General features: G+C 40.9%; 1 protein-coding gene across 2 annotated transcripts in view; it reads left to right on the plus strand.

Moving 5' to 3' along the window:
* Positions 1–23,141, plus strand: part of Kcnab1 (potassium voltage-gated channel subfamily A regulatory beta subunit 1) — a 418,900-nt gene that overhangs the window by 328,854 nt on the left and 66,905 nt on the right. For both annotated transcript variants that reach the window (XM_003476307.5, XM_023560240.2), the window contains exons 3-7: positions 8,877–8,914; positions 13,302–13,381; positions 15,563–15,607; positions 19,301–19,345; positions 21,083–21,126. In XM_003476307.5, the coding sequence (XP_003476355.1) occupies positions 8,877–8,914; positions 13,302–13,381; positions 15,563–15,607; positions 19,301–19,345; positions 21,083–21,126 (252 nt within the window). The remainder of the gene's footprint in view (positions 1–8,876; positions 8,915–13,301; positions 13,382–15,562; positions 15,608–19,300; positions 19,346–21,082; positions 21,127–23,141) is intronic.

Below are 23,141 nucleotides of genomic sequence, written 5' to 3' on the forward strand. Positions count from 1 at the left end.
GAGCAGCTTAATTTCTCTAATTATGTGAGTAAGCAATCAAGAGGTCCAGGGTTTCTCAGGGCTGCAGAGCTAATGGTACAGAGGCCTGAAATGTTCCAATAATCTAGCAGGGCATCTGCTGACCCACCAGAAAGAGTACAGAGGAGCTGTGCTGAGCAGAGCTGGACTCCAGGGCTGGTGTTGTCCTGAAGAATGAAGACAAGGCTTTGGACAGAAGAGGATGTGGAAGGGCTGTACGCTTGGTGGAAGGCTCAGCTCCAGCTCTGAGAAGAAAGCACTCACGACTGTGATGCCCTCCAGCCGCCGCCAACAGCACAGTGCTTCTCCCTCCTCGTGGATTCAGGCACTGAGCTTATGCTGTGTTTCCCGCCAGAATTGCAGTTTAGAAGGACGCTCCCTTCCTCGGCTCTAGGTGTCTCTACAATAATTATACAAACAAGCACTGAACATGTTAACTCTTTACTGAGTGTTGTCTAAGTTCAATGAGATCTAGAGTTGAGCCTGTACCCCTAACTTCTTCAGTGATATGACATAGACCAACATATCTAGACATCTCCAGATTAAATATTTCTCAATCATAACTACACGTGATCGAGCTTGTCTATGTTACCAGGTTCTGTTTACAAAACTTACAGTTGTTAAATCCATCTGGAAGCATGTTGAGTTAGTTGTCCCTTCTCCCCATGTTGTGATTCTGGTGTTCCTGAAGTTCACTTCCTCTCACATTGCACATCCTACATCAAATTCCATTGCCTCTGCTTCAGAATCTATTCAAAATGTACCCACTCATCTCCGTCTTGCGATCAAACCAGCATTGTGCCTCACTTGCACTGCAGCAGCCTCTTAACATGGAGCGTGGCTCCATGGCGGAGGACGTGCTCACCATGGCTAAGGCTCTGGGTTTGATCCGTGTTACAAAAAGAAAATTAATAGAAATAATATCAGAATGTGTCACTCCTATTTAAACTCTTCAGTGGTCTGTCAAAGGTCCTTCTTATGACCAGCAGGGCCTCCACACAATCTGCTGCCTGTGACCACTTAAACCACATCTTCTCACTGTCCACATTGACTCCATCATTTTTCTTGGGCAGCTGAGCAAGCCACCTCACTGCCCCGTCCTGAGACACTCTTCCTCCAGAAAGCTGAATGATTTTTTCCTCTTTGTTTAGGCCTTTTCTCAAAAGTCAGTCTCATAGTGAACCTTGTCTGGTCACACTGCTCCATGAGGGGAGAAATAATTACCAGTTTTGCTCACGATTGTATTCTGATAATTAAGTATAATGCCTGGCACATGAAAGGCTCAATAATACTCAGATGAAAGTGTGAAGGAATAGCAAGTATGGTGCAGTGAATATTACAACACATTTATATAGTCCCTCCTTAGTAGTATTAAAAACATATTCAAACCATAAGAAAGCCAACTTACAATATGAAAAAGGAAATCACCAAACCTACAATCTTGAAGTGATTCAAACAAAAATTGAGAGGTGTTTACAAGATAATTGATCAGTACTCTTAAAAGTGTTAAGGTCAAGGGCTGGGGATTTAGCTCAGCGGCATAAGTACCTGCCTTGCAAGTGTGTGGTCGTGAGTTCAATCCCTGGTACCGATAAAAATGAAAAAGACAAAAAAAAAAGTGTTAAGGTCATACCCCTACAAGACAAGGAAAAGGTAAAGAACTGTCATGGGTTATGGGGAAATTCAGAAAAAATACATCTAAATGTACAGCTAGCTCTTGTATCAGATCCAGAACAGAAAAACAATGCAATTCAGAAAAGGGCAGTAGTTTAGCTCCTTGTGTGATAGTGATGTTAATTTCTGATTTTGATAACTCAGTAATGTGAAATGTTAACATTATTACATCTAAAGGTATAACTATCTCTTCACATTCAAGGCAAGAAGATAATTTAAATTATAAGTCTTGAAAGAGTAACTGTTATGGTTTCTGTCTGAATGTCTTCTGAAAGCCTTATTCGGTGACGGGGGGCGGAGGGGGGGTGTCAGAGGCAGCTAAATCTGGAGTCTGTGATTGGCTTCTTGTCCAGTGCTGGAATTGGAAATGTGAGAGCTGCACCTGTCCTAAGGTGCATATAAGATATAAGGGATAGGAAGAGGCTTGCTGTAACTCTTCTGCTGCTTTTCATGTCTTTTGCTGACATGAGGGGTTGCCCCTCTGCCATGCCATCCTGACTTGGAGCCAGCCGCTTACAGACTGAAACCTCTACAAGCTGTAAGCCAAATAAACCTTTTCCCATTTGACTTTGATGGGAGAAAAGTAACTGAAACAGTAATCAGGAAGTAATTACTCTGTTAGCCACGGAATGATAACTAAGTAACCAACATGGTATGCGGGTGTGTTTGTACACATGTGTGTGTGCAGTAGAAGAAGTGCTGGCAGCATTAGTTTTATTTTCTTCTTTTTATGGTTTATCAGTCATTCTCCGACGTCATGGTAGGTGTATTCTGTAAGAAACTCAAAACAGATTTTTAAAGCATGTATTTCTTAGTGACTGAAGGAATTTAATCCGAAGACACAATAATAGTTTGTCTTAGTTACTTTTTCTAGTTGCGGAGACAACATATCCAACAGTCAAAAATAAAGGAAAAAAAGGTTTATTTAAGTCACAGTTTGTAGAGGTTTCAGTTCATATTCGGTTGCCCTCCCCTTCTGTGCTGTCCACAAAGGATAGACAGCTGCCTATCCTTCTGTGGATAGCGAAGCAATTACAGAGGAAAAACAGTTCATGGCAGAAAGAAGGAAGCAAAGCAAGCTGGGGTTGATCACAGGTCTCTCTGTCCCTTATATTTTATCCAGGCTACTTAGGGTGGGTAGTGCTCACACCCTTAATCCTAGGGCTCTTGATCCTAACGTTGCACCATGAATCAATTCCAGTATCATACACTCTAGATCCAGCCGCCTCTGAAAAACTCCCCACTGCATGAGGCTTTGAGGGGACATCTAAATATAAACGATAACACAGCTCAACAGTTCTCTGTATTCTCTCTGCTTTTAAAAGTTTGGAGACGTGTCAGTTTAGTACAATTATCTTCTAGACAACATACCACTAATCTGATATTTCATAGTGAAAAAAATCAAACACTATCATTGTCTCAGGAAGTCATGCTCTTATGAGAAGCAAGAAGATGAGTTAGAAAAATATCACAGAAAGATTCTAAGAATCATGTTAACTAATAAACCACCTTAGCTCTTCTGAAAGAGGGTATGTTAGAAAAATAAAAACACAGAAACAGACTCCCTACCTGCCATCCTTCAGTCCAGAAGATTTCTGCTCCATCCCTCAAAAGCAAGAGGAAGGGTCACCTATCTGCAAGTGGGGACTCCTCAGGAGGGGTAGGTCACCTCCGACCTGTGCCTCCAACTCCTCACTGGATTTCTGGAGCCAGTGACACCTCCCCTGACCCTTCTACTGGAGGCCCATGGCTGGGTGAGAACCTACAGCTGGAAACATGTGAATCTTGTAGATGAGAAGAATTGAAAATTATTAGTGAGCATTGTTTTCTCAAAGCTGATAGTAAATTATCCCAATATTTGAAAAACAAAGGACATTAAAAAGACAATTTGATTCAATTTAACCAACATTTACTGACCATCTGCTATAGATCCACTTCTGTTGCAACGGTATATAGATACAAAGGAAAAATGGAATCTCAGCCCTCAGTAAAGATAAAGTCTGTAAACTAGTAATTGTAAAACCAAATGTGTAGCAAATGTCTAAAGGCCACTGTGGAAATCAGTAAGACGTTCCCTCAAAAACAAGGTTTAGAGGTTCTATTCAACGCAGTTATTCCCCTTCGGGGTATTTTCCTGGAAGAATTAAAAACATCATACCACAGAGATCTATGTGTACTTATGTTTATAGCAGGGCAATTTGTAACAGCCAAATCCTGAAAACAACCCAAATGCCATCAACTGAGGAACAGATGAAACAAGATGTGGTGTTTTTCTACAATGGAATACTACTCAGCCATAAAGAATGACAATCTCGAGACTCTCATAGGTAAATGGATGCAACAAGAAACCATACTCCTAAGTGAAATACATCAGACTTGCATGTGTAAACATCATATTGTCTCTCTAGTGTAAGAAACTGAAAGAGTAGATTAGATCCAAAAGTTACAATAAATATAGTAAAAGGCAAAGAAATTGCTAAAAGGGAAGTTATATTGTTTGATCAATCTTGCATGCCTGTATCTGGTAGCCTTAGCAATCACTTTGAGGATAACAATACACAATATAACAACCATTATTAAATTCCTATCATCTTGTTTTGAAATTTTATATCACATTGTTTTTGTTTTGTTGTTATTCATTATTTTGTTTTTGTTGTTTTTTAATTGTTTACTTCTTGATTTTGTTTCTCTTTAAAATAAGAAATAAAATGAGGTGAAAGACTAAAAAAAGTTGAATTTAAGCACTGCAAATTTCCAGTTATAGAAACACTGTATTTTTTATTAGGCAATGGTGCAGGTATATAACTGTATTCATTTTTCTTAACTATAACAAAATACCTGATACCGACTACTCATGAAGAAATGGAGGTTTGTTCAGCACACACTCTTGGTAGACCAAACTCAAGATTTGGTAGTGAGGTTGAGGTGAAGGGGGAGTAAAGGTTTGGCCTCTGATGAGGGCAGCAGATAGTGGCATATGATGGAGGGAACACAGGTAGAAGTGTGAACATGATCCCATCTCAAACCAGGAGCAAGGACAGCATAGTGGCACACGCCTGTAATCCCAGCACTCGGGAGGTTGAGGTAGGAGGATCAGTGCAAGTTCAAGACCAGCCTGGGCCAGCCTGAACCACATAGCAAGATCCTGCCTCAAAAGACAAAAAATAAATAAATAAAATAAAAATTAAAAACAGGAGCAGAGAGAACAGGCGCCATGCTGGGTTCTTTTGCAATAACCATGTCATGATGGGATCACAAGGGAACTACATCACGCCTTTAGTGACCTAAGGACCTCCTGCCAAGCCCCATCTCTTAAAAAGTGCCAACACCTCCCAAGGGACCAAATTTCCAACACACAAGCCTTTGACAGGACGTAAACTATAGAAGTAACAACATGAAACATGAGCTTATGATACTCAAAACTTATATTAATAGTTTTTACTGACAGAAAACAGAAAAGATTTAATTAGTCCTATATTTTTCTTTCATAGTTCATTACTGCATTGCTCCAACATCTTCTGTGCCAAAATGTGACTCTGTATGCTTTCACTGTGTTGTACAGAATGTAACCTTAAATATTTAAGCCAGGGATGGAAGTTGGGTTTTTTCAGAGTCATTTTGGAATAGTGCTGTCCTAAATATAGGCTCTTCCCAAAATGGATAGAATCATTGTAAATAGTTCTTACAGATAGAATGATCTCTTCCAAGATGCAACTATAATCCTAGATTTCAACATTCATCCTTTTTAGTCTTCAATAGCATTTTGTACTGTGGTTAGATAATTTCAAATCACAGGCCTTCATTTGTACTGTCAAAAGTTAATTATGGAAGGTGAACTAAGTTATGTTAGGTTCTTTTCACAAAGTTTGAAATCAGAGAACTTTTTTAGAATCCAGTTTTCAACAGTACAATTTTGGAGAATGAATTTTAGGCAACTATTTTCATTTTTGGAAGCTGATTATAATGTAGGAAAGTGGATCAAATTATTCCTTAGCAAATGATTTCCCCAAAGTCTCAATTTTGTCAAGACTGAGAGAAGCAAAATGAGATATTTGTTCAAATACAAATGGTCTGTCTTGTGGTTTTTCAACTTTTTGATAATACAATTTTACTGTTCTGTGTTTATGCTATTTGAGGGTTTTTGCTTGTTTATATGTTTCTGGTTTTTGTTTGCTTGCATTGCTAACCTATGATATTTGTTACACAAAATACACTTTTATTTATAATATTTTCAATTTATAATGAATTTATTGGGACATAACCCCTTTGTAAGTCAAGGAACACTTGTGCTTGTGAATGTCTCCGTGGAAAACCATTCAAAAGATACAGATCAGTGGAAATGTCAGGAAGAAGCTCAGACTCCTGCTCATCCTCAGTGCTGAGTGGACATAGGACTATTCTCTTTGATGCTGTTAAAAATAAAACCTCTTCAGCAACTACAGTACAAGTCAGCATATTCATTAAGCAAACACTGACCTGATTTTGCTTGGAGACTTAGGAAAATAACTAATTTGTGGTATTAATTACCAAGTCCGTGCCTTGTCCCATTTTAGCTCTTTAGCCCAAAGTAATTCCTTTAAGAAAGTTAATGGACCTGGGTGTATTCCTACAAAGTAGTACCATCTCTGGTCTATGAGTTGACTGGCCCAAAAGCAAAGCCCACCATCCTGAAAGTATAGTAAACAGCTATAATAAACACTTAGTCACTTTGACCGGTGTATTCTACTTCCAAATGGCCTGAGACCTTTTCTATCACACAGAGTAAGCTATGTTTTTCTTTTCATGTGCATCTTGTGCAAAAGTTCTTTAACTCCTTTGAAAATTCTCACTATAACACATATAAATACAGTTAACGTTGCAATGGAAAATACCACCAATAATTTAACTTGTCCTGAAATTTCTCATCCATATTTTTAACATACTGAGCTACAATGCTGCTGGCTATCTTAGCATTTCCAAATTATCTGGACACATTGGCAGCATTCAAAAGAGATTCTTTTATAAAATGTGCTGTCTGTAAAAAGGTTCTGACGCCCAGGCAATTTTTTCACTTAATAGAGAGCTGCATTTCATAGCATCTCACTTGTTTTATTCTTATTCAAAAACAAATGTTGCCGTTTTTCAGTCCATTATGTTTTTCAACACCTATCTTTTGTGTATGCAAATCATAGCTGGCTTTATTATGGTGCCTGAAGATGTAATTTCTCTGTAAAAACAGTCTTTGTTGGATACTCTTCCCATTCACCAAAAAGAACAGACAGTCTTATTGTTTCTTTAAAATATTCGATTTTGTTGTTTAGAAAACATACAAGTTCATTTTCCTTTTAACTTTATAGGAGGAAAAGCTCACTAAACACATGACAGAAAATAAAAACTGCTATTTGATGTCAATACTGTGACTACAGTAGAAAAAGAGGGTCTTTAACTACCTGGGCAGAGCACAACCCTACACAAAATGCACTGCCACTTGGGGTTAGGGTGTGCCGACCTGTGGGGACATTGACTCTGTTTCAAGTGAGGCTGGAAATTCAAAAATTTTAAGAAAAATCCCTAAATGTTTCAAGGCTCGTAATGCATTCAAAATTTATTAAAATACTAAGTGGGTCAGCTCCAACCTAGTCAAGCAGAAATTATTGGTGGTATTTTCCATTGCAACATGTTAACTGTATTTATATGTGTTATAGTGAGAATTTTCAAAGGAATTAAAGAACTTTTGCACAAGATGCACATGAAAGCAGAATAAGCCTTATAAACTGAGGATAAACCATTGGCCATCCATTTGCAGCCTCTAGGGGTATAGCGCCTAACAAGAAAATAACCTTCACCCTGTCCTGAGAATGAAGAGAAAAGTATAATTACAACAGCATCCTTGTGTGACGTGTGAAACCTGAGTGTGATCAGCAACTTGCGACAGTCCAATGGTGCGGTTGTTGCAGTGGACAGGGCAACCTTCTTGAAACCAGGAGTACTGGGAAAAGCTCGGGTCCTTCAAACTTGGGTTAATGTCAGAGTTCTCATTGGAAGCATGGGTAATAAAATTGCTTCTTAAATTTGTCAGAATGATTAGGGAAACGTTTCGCAGCATGCTGTCTGGCATTTGGAAGGTGTTCCAGAGTAGGAACTATAGCTATTTTTATGAAATGCAAAATATAAGCTGACAACAGCTGCTCCCACTCCTTTCCCCGCTGTGTGAATGACCCGCGCCCAGCACATTGCCACACTCAACTTTTCTACCTCCTTATCTGAGCTCCTGCCTCTACTGTCCTTCCTTCTTCCTTCATGTTATTCCTGTGAGAAGCAAGCAAAGTGTCGCTCCCCTAGGAGGCTTCCAGGTGCTTTTCCTCCAGCCTAGGCAGAGCGCTATTCCCTGCTGCCTCACGGGAGCTGCATGCCGAGGTGTGGAAGCTGCTGGGTGGTGGGAGCCAGGCCACTCGCCTCACGGTCCTGGGCACTTGCGCAGTGTCTTTGCCTGGCACACAATAGGACTCACACAAAGGGAGCGAGAAGGGCGAGTGGAAACTGGGTGGCCCATGCTCAGTATCTGCTCCTTCTTGCTTTCATAGCCAGTTCTTTGGCTGCTGTTTGTCTCTCCTCTGTCTTCCCAATCCTCATCCAGCCACTATCTCCTCTCCTACCTGCACGCAGTGGGCTGTTCTGATCTGGAAGTGCATATCGTATCAGAGAAGCTTTGTCACTTTTGTGTCTTGTAAGTAGATACTAGAAAGACATCTTTTTTGAAAAGAGTTATTTTTGAAAAGGCAATTACAGAAAAAACAAAACAGTTCCCCCACTGCAGGTAAAGGAAGGGAAGCACATAATCCAAGGTCAGGCTAGCTCTGGGTACACACTGGTTCTTACTCTGCTTTCAGACCAAGGTGTTTTTAGTTAAGTGAAGCACTTCCCGTGCACTAGCACGAAAGAAAAACTCAGTGTGGGACAAATGTGCATGAACGTATCTGGTGGCTTCCAGTGAAAAATGGGTACCTCTCCCTCCAGAAGGAAGCAGATCCTTCTGGAATGCTCAGGACAAACCAGACTGAACCCCCACATGTGCCCCGGCCTAGTCACAGTGCTGAACTATCTGCATGAACTACTGGGGTGCTCTGATGTAAGTGTTTTGTCTTTTTATGTACAATGTTTGAATGACGACTATGCATAACATTCAAAACTTTGTTTTATTCTAGGGACATGGGTGACATTTGGAGGTCAGATTTCAGATGAGGTAACTTACTTTTACTTTCTACTGTGCCGGTGAAAAGAAAGTACCAAAAGAGCTATGCAGCTAGGAATACTCTCCTGGGACCCTGACATTTCACAGGGACAATATTTCAATCACTGCACACGGTTAAGATTGACTGCAAGATTATGCTCAATTTTATCTTGCCTCTTTTATTTTTCACATTTGGACTATTAATAGCTCTTGAGATTGTCAATCTATTTTATGTGCAGGTTCAACCCTTAGAGACTAAAACAGTTTGGAATTAGTATTAGTCACTTTATTGGTGCAGTTGTAGGACTTTGTTTTATTTATTTCTTTTTATTTGCCATGTGTTTATTTATTTGTAATCTAATTTTAGCACTGATCACCCATCTCTCAGTCCTGGGTGCAATTGGTTGCCTTGATTTGGGCAGGTTGTTCCATCCTGTCTGAGGTTCAATCTCTCCTGTGTCAAGAGGATAATGCTCCTGGTCTTGGCATGCATCAGACATTTATGTCCCCCTCTCAGGAAGAGGTAGTAAATACGCTACAAGTGTCAGGTATAGCCATTGTCTTTACTAAAAATACCTTTAGATCATTATTTACATGTTCAAAACAGTGCTTTGCAGCAGGATACTTTAACCATCGCCTTTAAGGAATTCTTTCATGCCATAAATGAGCTATGCAGGCATTGCGTGGGCAGGAATTTCCCTGAGGGCAATGTTCTTGAGCCTCTGATCCTTCCTTGCCTGACTGCTGTGCTGCACAGCCAGGGAGAGTAGATCCTCTCAGCAGGATCTAGTTCCCCTCTGCAACTAATGAACTTGATTTACCAACATTTCCCTCTATGAACAGTTGTCACATCATTAAGTGCTTCTGCTCAGCAGCATCTGGTCAATATTAATGAGATTTTGTCTGTAAAGGCTCAGTTTGCTGTCCCAGAACAGATATTCCACAGAGCCAGTTCTTATGACAGAATCATTCCTAAGGAGATGCTCAGAGACTGAAGGCTTCACCCAGATTTCCCAAAGTCACAAGTGTAATTTTCAGACATGGGGTGCGGTCTTACATGCATATTCTGAACTATCTAAATGAGTACTCCCACTGTTGGAATGTAGATCACTGTGTAGAGGGCCCGAGTCTTAGAGGGACTCCTTGGGAAGTGGACTCTGAGTTAGAAGTTAGCATGCAGGCCAGTTATTAGGAAATGTTGTCGGGATCAATACAGCAGGGAATGAAATAAGACCAAGGAGAGTAAGAATTGGGCTGTGATGCGTCTCATCAAAGACCTTGGCCTGCCCCACAGGGAGTTCTGAGATTGTGCTGCAGTGTTGTCCCAAATGAGGAAAGAGGACTGGATCTTTATACCCCTGTATAGACCGGTCATTGGGTAGACACTGACCTGAAAGCATGTCTGACCTTGGGCAAGGTAGCCCTAAATAAGCACAGTTTATAGAGAGGGCTCTCCCCCATAGGCCATCTGATGGCATCCTTCCCAGTAGCCAATGTCCTTTCACTTGAAGGAAGACCCAGGTGGCACCACACAGTGGCTATTGCCCAGCTCTGTGATTGACATCAAATAGAGTTGTGTGGTGGAGACACAGAGGCAAATCCACAGAGAGCAAAGCAAAGGTCACAGACTTAAAGTCAGATACTAAACTGGAGGCAGGGAGGTCAAAAGTTGACAATCCACTGGTTCCAACACATAAATAACCTACTACTGCCTGATGCGGTGTCTAGAGGGGGAAAGGGCAAAAGTAGCTTCCCTTTGGGACGAGAGGGACCAACGTCCCATTTTCCCCAGGTCTGTTTTCCCCTTCACAGCATCTGCTTTCTGCTGCAATGAGTCCAGCTTTCCCAGATCAGAGTGCAGGGCTGAACTCCGAGATGAATCATTTCGAAACTCTCATTTTCAACACTGCACAGAAAAGTCCTCGGGCCCTCCCGTCAGATGCACACCAGTCAGATAGCTGCCAGTGTTCTCAGCGAGCAGCTGCAGCCTTCCCCGGGTCCTGGCAGAGAGGCCGTCAGCAAGGAGGAGAAAGGCAGCTAAGCTCCACCCAGGCTCACCAGTAGCTGAGTTTCTCAAGATGCTCTCAGTGGGGTAAAAACATGAGCCAGTTCCAACAAATTCACCTCCTCAGATTTTCCTGTTTCTTTCCAGATACAAGCAACTCAACATAAAACAGGTGCAAATACGATATACCAAGATGACCACACTATAGTGCGACAAGTGAAGCTATTATCTGGGCCCGGGATGCTGCTCAGCGGCATGTGCCCGCCTGGCAAGTGCAAGGTCCTAAATTCAGTTCCTGGTACCGAAAAAAAAAGCAAAAAACACAATTGTTAGTACGGCCTCAGGAGACGGCGATGTCTTTGACTCTGCAAGAGTTCAGCAGTATATTGAATAATTCCTTAACACAGATATTACTAAACTAAGTCTCTGCAAGGTGCCTCTCAAAGGTTATTGGGCTTCATCATAAAACCCAGATAAATGCTGCTCAGATGAATAATAATTTCTTAAAAGTAATGGTATCAGCATCTTAAACACTTAATTTTTAGTTTTATTTCATATTCTCTCATCTGTCAGGTAACTAGGACAATTTTAATTGGAGGTAACAATATACCCTACCCAAGCCAGCTTAACCCATAAGAGAAAAAATATTTTGACTTTTAAACCAGGCATGTGGAATACAGCAGGTTTCAGTGAAGTATTCCCGCCCCATCGCCGGGTCATTCTTTTGCCCCTGCGCTCCTTTGAGTACGGACATCCGGACATCCGACTTCCTCTCGGGTAGTTAGAATGAAAGACCTTCAGGAATTCCAGGCCTCGATTAGAATAGCAACTCCACAGGAGTGTTGCTTCCAGAGACTCTGTAAGAAGAACATGAAAAAAGTAAATCCAAAAACTCTCTTTGTCTCACACATTGCACTGCCCGTGTGTGTCAGAGACCCTCCCCGAACCCTCACCACACGAAGCGAGATCAGCTTCCCCACTGGCCTCTAAGTTCCAGTGATGGGAGGATGGAATTATTCTCATTTTTCAGATGAGGAAACTGAAATACTGAGGTCAAATGATTGCCCAAGTTTATCTAGTAAGGGAACACACAATGCCCGAAACCAGTCTTCAGACCAGTTCAGTGATTTTTTTCTTCCACCCTTCCTAATTCAGACCTTCAGATCCTATGATTGGGAAATACTGTTAGTCCAAGTCCACTGTTAGTCCAAGTATCCAGCCAGAATTCTCCACCTAAGTTTCTCTCCAGCTAAGATTTAATGATATGTATTCCCCAGTAACAGTCCACCAATAAGTCACGATATAGCACAAGGGTAATATATAACGCAAGTACAATCGTTTTTTCAAGATAAGACAGTCCAACAGGAAAATCCATATTTGTCTTAAATTTTAACCTCTAGTTAGAATAAATGTTTTAATAGTATCAAATTAAAAAAACAATAATAGCATTTTTGCTATAATCATGCTGAAGGATCTTTATTGATTCTACATGGCTGCTTAGCAAATTTCTTGATAAGCCAATTTCCAAAGCCACAGAAAAATGGTTTGTCTTGGAAATGCTGCTGAAGCAGGTTTAGCCCACCATCCAAAAACATAATGGGGAAATCAATTTTAATTATTTGTAAAGTGTGTGATTTTTCAAATGACTAATAGATCAACTAACAGCAAAATGAAAAAAAAAAAATGGCTCTCCCTCTCCACTGTGATTTACCACTATTTCTCTAATGCTGCCCCTCAAACTATGGGTTGTAGTGTAACTCTCCTGCCACACTCACCACAAGTGTGCAGCGGCACAGAGGACAGGACAAGGAGCTCTGAGGCCAGTTTGCAAGCTGACTAGTGAGGAGCTGGATCCCTGTGGCGCGTCAAGGTGCTTACTCTCCTGGCTCTGTGTTGATTCAGCACTTGCTTATTGATGGTGTCTGGGATGTGGCTGAGCTGTGGGCAGCCAACATTTTATAACAGTCATGGCTCCCTCTCACACAATCATCTAAGCCTGGTCACAAGGTTCAGGTCAGGCGTCATTTGGTGCCCAAACCTAGCGGCTTAGAGAAAGGGGTTGAGGAATAGAGTCAACAGTGACACAAATAACCCTCTTTGCTAGAGCGATTAGATACCATCGGAAATGCTGTCAAACAGGAACCTACCAGCAGGGTGGGAATGAACCTGTCCACCTCCCTTTGCTCTAAGGCCAGGCTTACCCCTAGCAACAAAGGGAGATTACTGTTCACTCTGACTGTGGGCAGTACTCTCACATGCTTAAAGCTTCTTTTTTCGCTTTTCACTACAACTGACAAAAGCAAGAAGTGCTCAGTGAGATTTCAGAAAGGATTTAAACGTGTTTCTCAGGTTTGGAAGCCATGTAGCATTTCTGACCTCTGCATCCGCTTGCAGGTTGCTGAACGGCTGATGACCATCGCCTATGAAAGTGGCGTTAACCTCTTTGATACTGCCGAGGTGTATGCAGCTGGGAAGTAAGTTAGTACCTGTTGGTGTCTCTCCAGGGGCATCTGTGGAACCAAGAGTCTGCCCCAGACATTTCTGAAGGGGCTAGTGCCTTTGCCCGTGGGCCTTGGCCCTTCTCCCCCTTCCCCCAACTCTTTTAGCCGCACCAGCGTTAAGAATGTTGATCATACCTGGCCCCCTCTGGCCATTCAGTCACCTGTTTGAAAAGTGCACTGGAGGGAATTAGGAACAGTAAGCAATTGTCATCTGCATAAGAGACAGAGGTGGCTGATGCCAGCGTGGCAGCAATAAAGATCAATCAATGTTAGTTGAATATGTGAATAAGAAAATCAATGAGCAGTGTTCAAGATGGCTTTTCAAAAGTTACTCCATTGTTTTAAAACTATGTCTTGTAGCTGTTCAAGACATTCTCCCTGCAGGAGAGCAGGGACTACCCTTCCTGTGCCCACCTGTCCCTGCATTAGCAGAGATTCCAGGCAGATCAGACATGAGGTGGGATTCCCAAAGATGCCAAGAAATCAATAACCTTTATAAACAGCTATTGAGAGCACATTCTCAGGACAGAGTAGGTGTCAAGGAGGCTTTGCTCATTTTGCATGAGGAGGCTCATCTAGCTGATTCTTTGTTAGATCTGAGACAGATCACCATGTGTACAAACACGCAGGTGACATGGCCTCAGGCCATCCAGCATATTTCAGAATACACACTCTCCTCCGGCTTTCTGGAGTGAGCATATGTGTATACCTCCCGTAACCAAAGGAACTAAATAGCCGAAAAGCTGTCTGAGCAGCTCTGCAGTTCCCTGAAAGGACTGGAACATAATCACCCACAGCCTAATTCCCCGCCTGCAGGGAAGGATTACAATCAAACTACTGGACCTGCCAAATCGGCTTCCTCATCCTGAGGCCTAAGTGCAATCTTCTTGCTTAGATTCCTCCTTTTCGAGGTCAGTTCGAAGAACCATGGAGGAAGCTCAAGGTCCACATCTCTGCTGTTTTCTGTTGATTCCAAGAGAAAAAGTAAAAGTTATAAAGCCTTGATCTTTCTACACCTCTCTCATTCCCACTGTTTCCTTCCTTGTTGAATACTGCTTAGCACAAAATGGGCTAGGGTAGAAAGGAGGAGGAATGAACAGCAAGAGTTTGCATTCTTCCTGTGAGGCATAACTAATCATGTTGCTTAGTTATTGACTATCAGTGTGTAATTGAGATAGGGTGCAATGCAAGATTGCAAATGACAGTGGTCAAAAAGACAGACAGGAAGAAATAAAGAGAACATCAGTAACATTCAAGGCCTGTCTGTTTGGGGCACACTTCAGAGCTAATCTGCATTGTGATTTCTTGCAAGCTGTTCAAACAAAAACAGAACTTTCAGTTAAGACAAGAAACAATTAGTGACAATCCCAGCTACATCCTGCGAGGTGACAAAGTGCTAACTTCCTGACCTCCCATTTACAAACCTCTGAGAGCCCAGCTGCTTCTCACAATGCGGGCCTCCCTGGGAGGGACAGAGAAAGTTTAGCTTCTTCAATCTCAAATCTTTGGTTGTGGAGATGGACAGAGGTAGGAAAGTGTGATGTCTTTAGTACAGCTCTCCACCACCCTGCCTTAGGGCAGAAAGGACATTTTCTTATGTCTCTTGGTACTGTATCTTGCACCTATTACAAAGTTGGTCACTGGATCTCTGGGCATTCTCATGTGGATCACTACATCTTCAGTCCTGGCATCAGAGACATCTAAACTGTCATGAACATTCTATACTCATCCTCAAGGTCATCTAGGGTATTTTCTTTCTACACAGTGTGGGATCTCCTTGTCTTCCCTGATCATGACTGAATTGTTCTGCAGCAATCAGAAGGAAAACCTTGACTCCCATTCAGTACCACCACGCAGGACATTTATGTACGGGATCAGTGGTTCACAAATTCCAAACTGCCAAATGACTGCTGCTTCTTAGTATCAGGACCGTGGGTGGTCCCCTGCCAGTGTGTCAGGATTTGGCAGGTGCTTCTGGAATACTCCAGAGCAGGATTCTGCAGGCACAAGCAGAAAAATGGAAACTGCTACCAGCCGTGAGCAGCTTCTATTTTGGGGATATGTAGGCACGGAGAGTTCATACTCTGGAGTTTGGGTTGACTCTTGCTTTTCCAGGACACTGCATCCTAATGTGTTATCTGTTTTTCCTTCCAGAGCTGAAGTGATTCTGGGGAGTATCATCAAGAAGAAAGGCTGGAGGTACCGCATGTGCATAATTGTTATTTGCTTGTTAAAAGACATTATTTTGTGCCAGAGAAAGAAAATAAAATCATATGACATCTGACCAAAACACTGTCAAGAAATTAACTTTCGGTATAGAAAGAATTTACAATGGTTTGAAAGTAAATGCCAGCAAGTTCATTACTTGTGCTTCAAATTATTGATCAGTCATTGATCCCAATGAATAGTGAGGTTGAGCAAAGAAAAAGAGAATGTTCGTGAAATATTTGGGCATAAAAGAAAGTGACAGTTTCATGTCTTTGACTACCATTTGTGGTAATTGGGTGGAGGAAGCAAGCTGCAGGGAGCTGATTATCTATACAAACGAATTGATGTTCACCATTCATTTTATTAGCAACTGTACTGCAAAGAAATGATGAAAAAGGAAGCCCTTAGGATAAATATCCGCAAGCTTTCTTGTCTGAGTATAATCAGCTAGCATCTGTCCTGTGTACAAGTGTTCAGAAAAGTGCTTCATCTGCTATCTTCGAGAGGTTCCTCCATGAAATGAAAGGAGTACGTTCGCTTGTGCTATCCCATCATTTTTTATAACCAAAGCAGACGGAAGTGACCTCTTGTGAGGGTGGGGAGCAATGCTCCTACATTGCACAGTAGCTGCCAGTCACTGTAGCCACCTTTCATGAGCAGAGAGTGAGACAAAGCCCATTGTACAAGCTTGGGGACCTCTCTGCCCTAGAATGTTTGCTGGAGCCAAATAAATAAGAGCTCTCTAGTTAAGAAAACTGCAGAAAGGTTTGTACTCATGTGCATATTTTTTTAATCTAGTCTAGGACACATGGACATTCTAAAGGGTGCTACTCAGGATTGCTGGTATTACATCTTTGTATGACCCATTTAAACTCACTCTGGAGAAAAAACTAGAAGGGTGAAATCGAAGCCCCTTTATTATCAGGGCTGCTTACTTCTTGCTCTTGAGATAAATACTTGGTAGGAATAGAGGGGTTGGTGGAAATAGAGAATGAGGCATTTTTGGAGATCTGAACAAAGAAAATTTAGTGACCTACTTCTTCCATTCCCTAACCCCAGGGGAGCATTAAGGGAAAACCATTTTCAACCTTAAATGTGGAAAAATATTCAGTCCCCCACCCCCAGTCCTCTGCCTTGCCCAGGATGCACTGCCACTCAGACTATGGGTCTGTCCACCCTACATGCATAGAGCTTGCAGCATTTCTGAGGGCCACTGTAACCAAGCACCACAAACTGGGTGAGTTAAAGCAACAGAAGTCTATTCTTGCCCAGTTCTGGAGGCCAGAAGTCCCAAATCCAGATACAGGCAGGGCCATGCTCCCTCTGAGGCTCTACATAAATCCTCTCTTGCTTGTCCCTTGCTTCCGGTGGTGACCATCAATCCTTAGCGGTTTCTTGGCTTGCAGCTCACACCTCACCCTCTGCCTCGTCCCCACACATCATGCTGTCCCTGTGTGTCTCTGCACCTTCATATGAGAACACCAGTCACATTGGAGTTGAGACCCATTCTATCCTTTATGAATTACAAACATATGACCTTAGTTCCAAATAAGCCCACATTCTTAGGTCCTGGGGGTTTAGCATTTCCTGGAAGGCGGCACAATTCGATCTTGAACAGAAATGTTGGAGATGAGCCCACTCACAGTGCAGCAAGGCCTGCCGTGAGGTGCAGTCTTCCAGAGTTCACCTGAGGAAGGAAAGGAAGCATCTACTCCCTGTGCACAGTGGCTCTTGCCCCCTCCACACCCAGAGAACTTTTAATCATCTCTCTCCATAACTGTAGAATCTATTACACGTGCTTTTTGTGGAAAATAGATTAAATGTGTGTTTCACAAGCTGCCTCGTAGTCTTGCAAACAGACTTGGGCTATCACCATGGTACAGAATGTTCGTATCACTTCACAGTTGCCCCCAGTAGGCAGGTGTAAAGATAAACTATGTCATCCTAGCATTGAGCCTAGCATTGAGCCTACCACACAAGGGCTTCTCCTCCTGGTGCTGCCACTTGCTAGCTGATTTGTCCAGAGCAGGTTACTTTGCTCTTCTGATTCTCAATCTCTGTACCTAGAAAATGTGTAATATACTGTTCATGAAGTGTCACACTAACAAAATGAGAGTACGTGTTCAAAGTCTCCCAGAGACTGCGCTGTCACTATGTAACACGCACATTAGTGTTCTCAGTTCATTCTAGAGAGCCTAAAACCCCTGCAAGAATCTGTGATAATTTAGCAGGCTCCTGTCTACCCCTCCTAGGTGGATATAAATGCTAATGTGCACACAATCTAGGCCAAACATTTCACAGAAGGCTAACTTTGGAGAAATAAATACGTGGTGGTGTTCAGATCGAATATGAATCTTTGGCAGCCCCAACTGCTCTGAATGATTGAAAAGGCTGCATCCGTTTTTAATAATATTCCATTGAGCTTTTTCCTGAAGGTGGCAACCGTTTGTGAAAGGAGATCTTGCTCCCCTGTGGCAGACTGCTATTATAACAGGTATTGAGAGGCTGATGGATTAGCCTGGAAACTACATCAGCCCTTACGCAGTGTAATCTTCAGATGCATATATATGCAGACCTTCCATTACCATGACTTACATTACTTTTCAGGGAATTAACTCCAGTGGGATCAGGTTGCTGACATTTCCAAAACATTTCCCCTGCTGCAACCAAGTTGTCACAAGTGTCACTGTCATCCTCCATTGGTTGTCATTAATCATGCTGGGCTTTGGTACCCGAGCATCTTGAGGCGTGGACTCCACCGCTGATAGAATTATAAATGTTTTATTTCAAATAACCCCAAAGTTTGATCCTAACCTTTGAAGCTCAAATGATTTTCTCTAGAAAATTGAATTATATACCTAGAGGAACTGAATTTCACTGAGCTCTGCTCAATTAAATTACATGCCTATGGTTCTCAAGACATTTTTTATTCCATGGTCATAACACCACAATTGCATTTCTTGCCTTTGGGTGTGCCTTTGAGAAGGTGACAAATTTGCTAATAAGTTTTCACACTTTGTTTTCTTATCAAGTGGCACAACCATGAGTTAAAGAAAAACTATTTTCCTAAAATTACATTTTTATTTAATAGAACACTCAAAGAAAATATTTATTGTTTCTCAGATTTTACCTTATCGCTCATTTCTCTGTGTGGTCAGTTCCTGCCTGAGACCGTGATGTTGGAGAGGAAAATAACTCAGAGCAAGTAGGGTCTGTGGTCCTTGGCAGAGAGTGGACTTCCTCCCAGGACAACTTCACAGGCAATCAGCTTTACACCCGATGCTAAATAAGGGCTAACTAGGGGCTGCTACTTTGAGCTGCTGAAGTAGTTCATCCTTTCAGTCCTTTTGCTTGTATTTTTCTGAACATTTCTGACAAAACTGCCCTGCCAGTTATACTCACCTGCCCTTGGCATCCCCACCAAGGCTGCTGCCTTGCCCCTCCCCCTCCAGCAGCCCCGGGCAGGATCTTTCCCTTGATCTCCTTCTTCCAGGATCTGATATGAATGCTCACTGGCTCCCCTTTGTCTCTACCTTTCAGGGACATGAATCAACAGGCTTACCTCTATCAGCTCTTTAAACTGTGAAGTATAGTAACAATCATTTCTGGTGCTATAATGATACTATGATTAAGCCCAATAAACCCGCAATGTGTTTGCTAATTCTGTGTTTGTCTGACATGCAGGAGATCCAGCCTCGTCATAACAACTAAGCTCTACTGGGGTGGAAAGTAAGTTGAATACCTTTTATTTTTCCTGCTAGATAAGAAACAACTAGTAATTCATGCTTTGATCCATTGTAGCAATTATTTTACATCTAACTTATACTGCATTGATTGGTTTAGAGAGATGGATTTTTTTTACTTATACTAAGAAAATAGCAGTTAGCCCAGGATTCAAATTTAGCAAGCCACTGCCAAAGAAGTCTGAGTGTGGCCTCTTGTTACGAAGTGAATTATGTACAGTTCTCATATATCAGAGTTATACTAAGTATCCGTGTCATACTTAGAATGATTTCCAAAATAGAGATCAAACAAATTTCAGGAAAATTAGCACAAAGCATCACAAAAGAAAAGCTACTCAAATCTGCCAAATCGCAGAGACTTTGGCAGGATACAAAGATAAAAATATCTTGTCTGGCTCCATTAAGTCTCTGATCATTTCTGCAAAGGGCTCTGAAATTGCTGATCAAAAGGACTATCTCACTGGAGAATAGCGGGAAGCTATACCTGCTTCACTCGCTGTGGGGCCAATGAAGAAGTCTTCTCTCTGCTGTAAGATACACAACAAATTTTACAGGATGAGCTGGCTTCTGCTGGGCCTGGTGCTAGTGTTGGAACTTTACTAACATTATTCAGCAAGAACCAGAAGGCTGGCCTTTTTGACAAACATGTCTGAAAACTGCAAGCTATTCCATATGCCAGAGCAATGGTGGGCATTGTGCTTTGCATGGAAATCTCAAAGAATTCTGCAGCCTTAGCATTTTGTTTACTTTGCTATAATTGATAGGGAGTAGTACTTTTTAAAAAGGAGGCAAAAGCCTGTTCTTTAGAAGCCTTCTAATATATATAATATATTATATATATATATATATATATATATATATATATATATATATATATTATAGTTTTCCTGTAAGAAATAAGGATTTTCACTGTGCACCTTCTGAATCACTGCAGCAGTGTTGGGTACTTTTGCAATGTGAATCAACAGGAAATGAACCAAGCTGAAAGCAGAGTGGTACATGTAATATTATCTACCACATTTATGAAAGATACACAATTCACAAAGGTGAATGGTAAACTTCTGTGTTTTCAATAATGGCCAAGTGCATTAATGTAAAATTGATTTAATTTATAAAAATAATTTAAAATTCAACAGTTGTATTTCCTTCTGATTGTTTAGAGTTTGAGAAGTGTTGGGGAGGCCAAAAGTGTCTCCGACTAAAGGTTTTTCTTCTTAGCAATTTAAGAAAAATTTGGTTCATCACATTTTAGAGGAAAATATTGCTAAATTTCTTTTGAAGTCAAAGGCACTTTCAAATTTGCTTCCTGTCTCAGATAAATTAATGATTTCAGCAGTCTGGCTGTCTTACTAAACTCACAAACTTATGTAAGACTTTTTTTCTTCCTTACACTGGGAGAAAGCAAAGTGAGATGGTCGAGGGGTGTGTCAGAGTATTTACAGAGAGGGTGCCCGGGTGAGTTACTAAACTGAACTTAGTAATATGGATGGTGTGGTGTCTATTGTGCGAAATTCGCCTCCTGGGGTCTCTAAAGAAAAGGGCTCCCCAATATGTAGCTCACCTGCCTTCTCTCCTCAGCATCCAGTAGTATGGGATTTGCCAATAATAAACTATTAAATGTGCAATTCAGGCTAAGTAGAATTATTATTATTCTGCTTTTCGAGACAGAATGTTTTTCAAAGCATACCTCCACTCAAAGTCACTCATCTCCTTTTCTCTGCAGAGCTGAAACAGAAAGAGGGTTGTCAAGAAAGCATATTATTGAAGGTAGGTAGTGCTGTTCCAATCTTATTTTCATTTGTGGACTCCTGGTTATCAATTAAATAGTAGGTCGAAAACACATTTTAAGTAGAAAAAGTTCTGTATGAAAATAACCACAGTCAAACACGATTCTTCCTCGGGTTAAGTGTGGGGAGCAGAGAGGGAAAATGGGAGCACAGAAAGAAAAGGTCAGCTGTCTAAACTCTTCTCATGTACAGCTGCTGCTATGGAAATAAAGTACCCCAAATGATTCCCCATCCCCAGTACTGGGGATCGAACCTGGAGCCTCCATACTGAGCTACATTTACAGCCCTTTCTCTTTCCTTCCTCCTTCCTTCTTTTCTTTCTTTCTTTTTCTTTCTTTCTTCCTTCCTTCCTCTCTTTCTTTCTTTGTTTTTTCTTTCTTTCTTTCATTCTTTCTCTTTCTTTTTTTTCCTTCCTTTCTTCCTGTCTTTCTGATTGTCCGTCTTTCTGTCTTTCTTTTCTTTTTGAGACAAGGTGTTTCTTAATAACTGAATTGCCCAGGCTGGTCTCAAACTTGCTATCCTCTTACCTCTGGCTCCAGAAAACTTTTTGAAGGAGCCTTATTGAGATATAATATATGTCATAAGAGTTACCCACTGAAAGTGCATAATTCATTGGCAATTACAGAATTGTGCAGTAATTATCGTGGTCTAATGTTAAGATATTTTCATTAAACCTAAAAGAAACTTTGTACCCATTAGAAGTCATTTTCCATCCCTTATCCTCTCCCAAAGCCCCAAGCAAACATTAATTTAATTTTTGTCTCCATAGATATTTGACAGTTTGGATACTTCGTATAAATGAGATCATATAAACTACAGTGTGTTGTAACTGGCTTTTTTGACTTTGCATAATGTTCATCATGTCATAGTCTGTGACCCTACTTCATTCTTTGGCCAACTATAATTTTATCATGTGGATACACCACATTTTGTTTACCCATTTATCAAGGTACCTTTGGATTGTTTCCACTTTGAGACTCTTATGAATAATACTGCTATGAACGTTTGTGTACAAGTTTTTATGTGGGCACATACTAAGACTGAGAGAATTTTTGAAAAGAGCATAGATACATGCACAGAGAAAAAAAGCTAGAATTACTACTGGGTAATTGGTTCATAGCACCATTGCTTTTGCAATCTACTAAAATTTTTGTATAGTTGAAATAAACAGAAAGTAGAACAGTCTGTAAGGACTATTACATAATTGGGTAGTACCATTCTACTTCATTGTGGAGACTGTGAGAGTTCTGAGTAAATTTTATTTATTTCTTCTTCTAATTAAAAAATTTATACTTACACCTTTTGTAATAAATAAAAATAGTTAAAGGGCCTGCCATATGTTTCCACCATCTTTGTACTAACTCATGAAATAGTTCGTGAAAAGACCAGATAGAATAAGTTTAGGTTCTTTATTAATGAAGACAGATAATTATCACCTTCTTTAGTAATAATTCTATGAAGACCCAACATCACTAAAAGGAGAATATATTTTTAATCTCAAAATTAAACATTAAGTAGTAAGATCCTCCTTGCTCTCACTTTGTCTCATCTTACAGTTTGACAGTCTGGTGTGCACACTTCCCAGCGTTTCATTACACTGACCTCTCCATACCCTCTATCTGCACACTCACTTATATTTTAAAATACTAAAATATGCATGGTAAAACAGTAGAAGCAAGTAACCTAGCTTTTTCTCAGTTAAAGTATATTTTATACACACAATTTATGAATTATGTCCAGTTTTTCATATAACAGAATCCTGTAAGTGACCATCTTTACATAAAGGAAATAGATTATAGAAGGGGAACTAGTAGGTCAAAGAATAGGGCACTACACTGCCTTCTAAAAATAATGTACCAGCCTGTTAGATGAGGAGGTTTTGTTTATTTACTGATTGGTGCACTTGTTAGCAAATTCAGCTTTTTTCATAATTTTGTACTTCTTTTTCTGGGAATCTTTCTGTTTATATTCTTAGGCTGTTTTCTTTGAGTTGTC

This window comes from Cavia porcellus, unplaced genomic scaffold (assembly GCF_034190915.1).
Source record: "Cavia porcellus strain 051 isolate PalLab524CR breed Dunkin Hartley unplaced genomic scaffold, mCavPor4.1 scaffold_5, whole genome shotgun sequence".
NCBI lineage: Eukaryota > Metazoa > Chordata > Mammalia > Rodentia > Caviidae > Cavia > Cavia porcellus.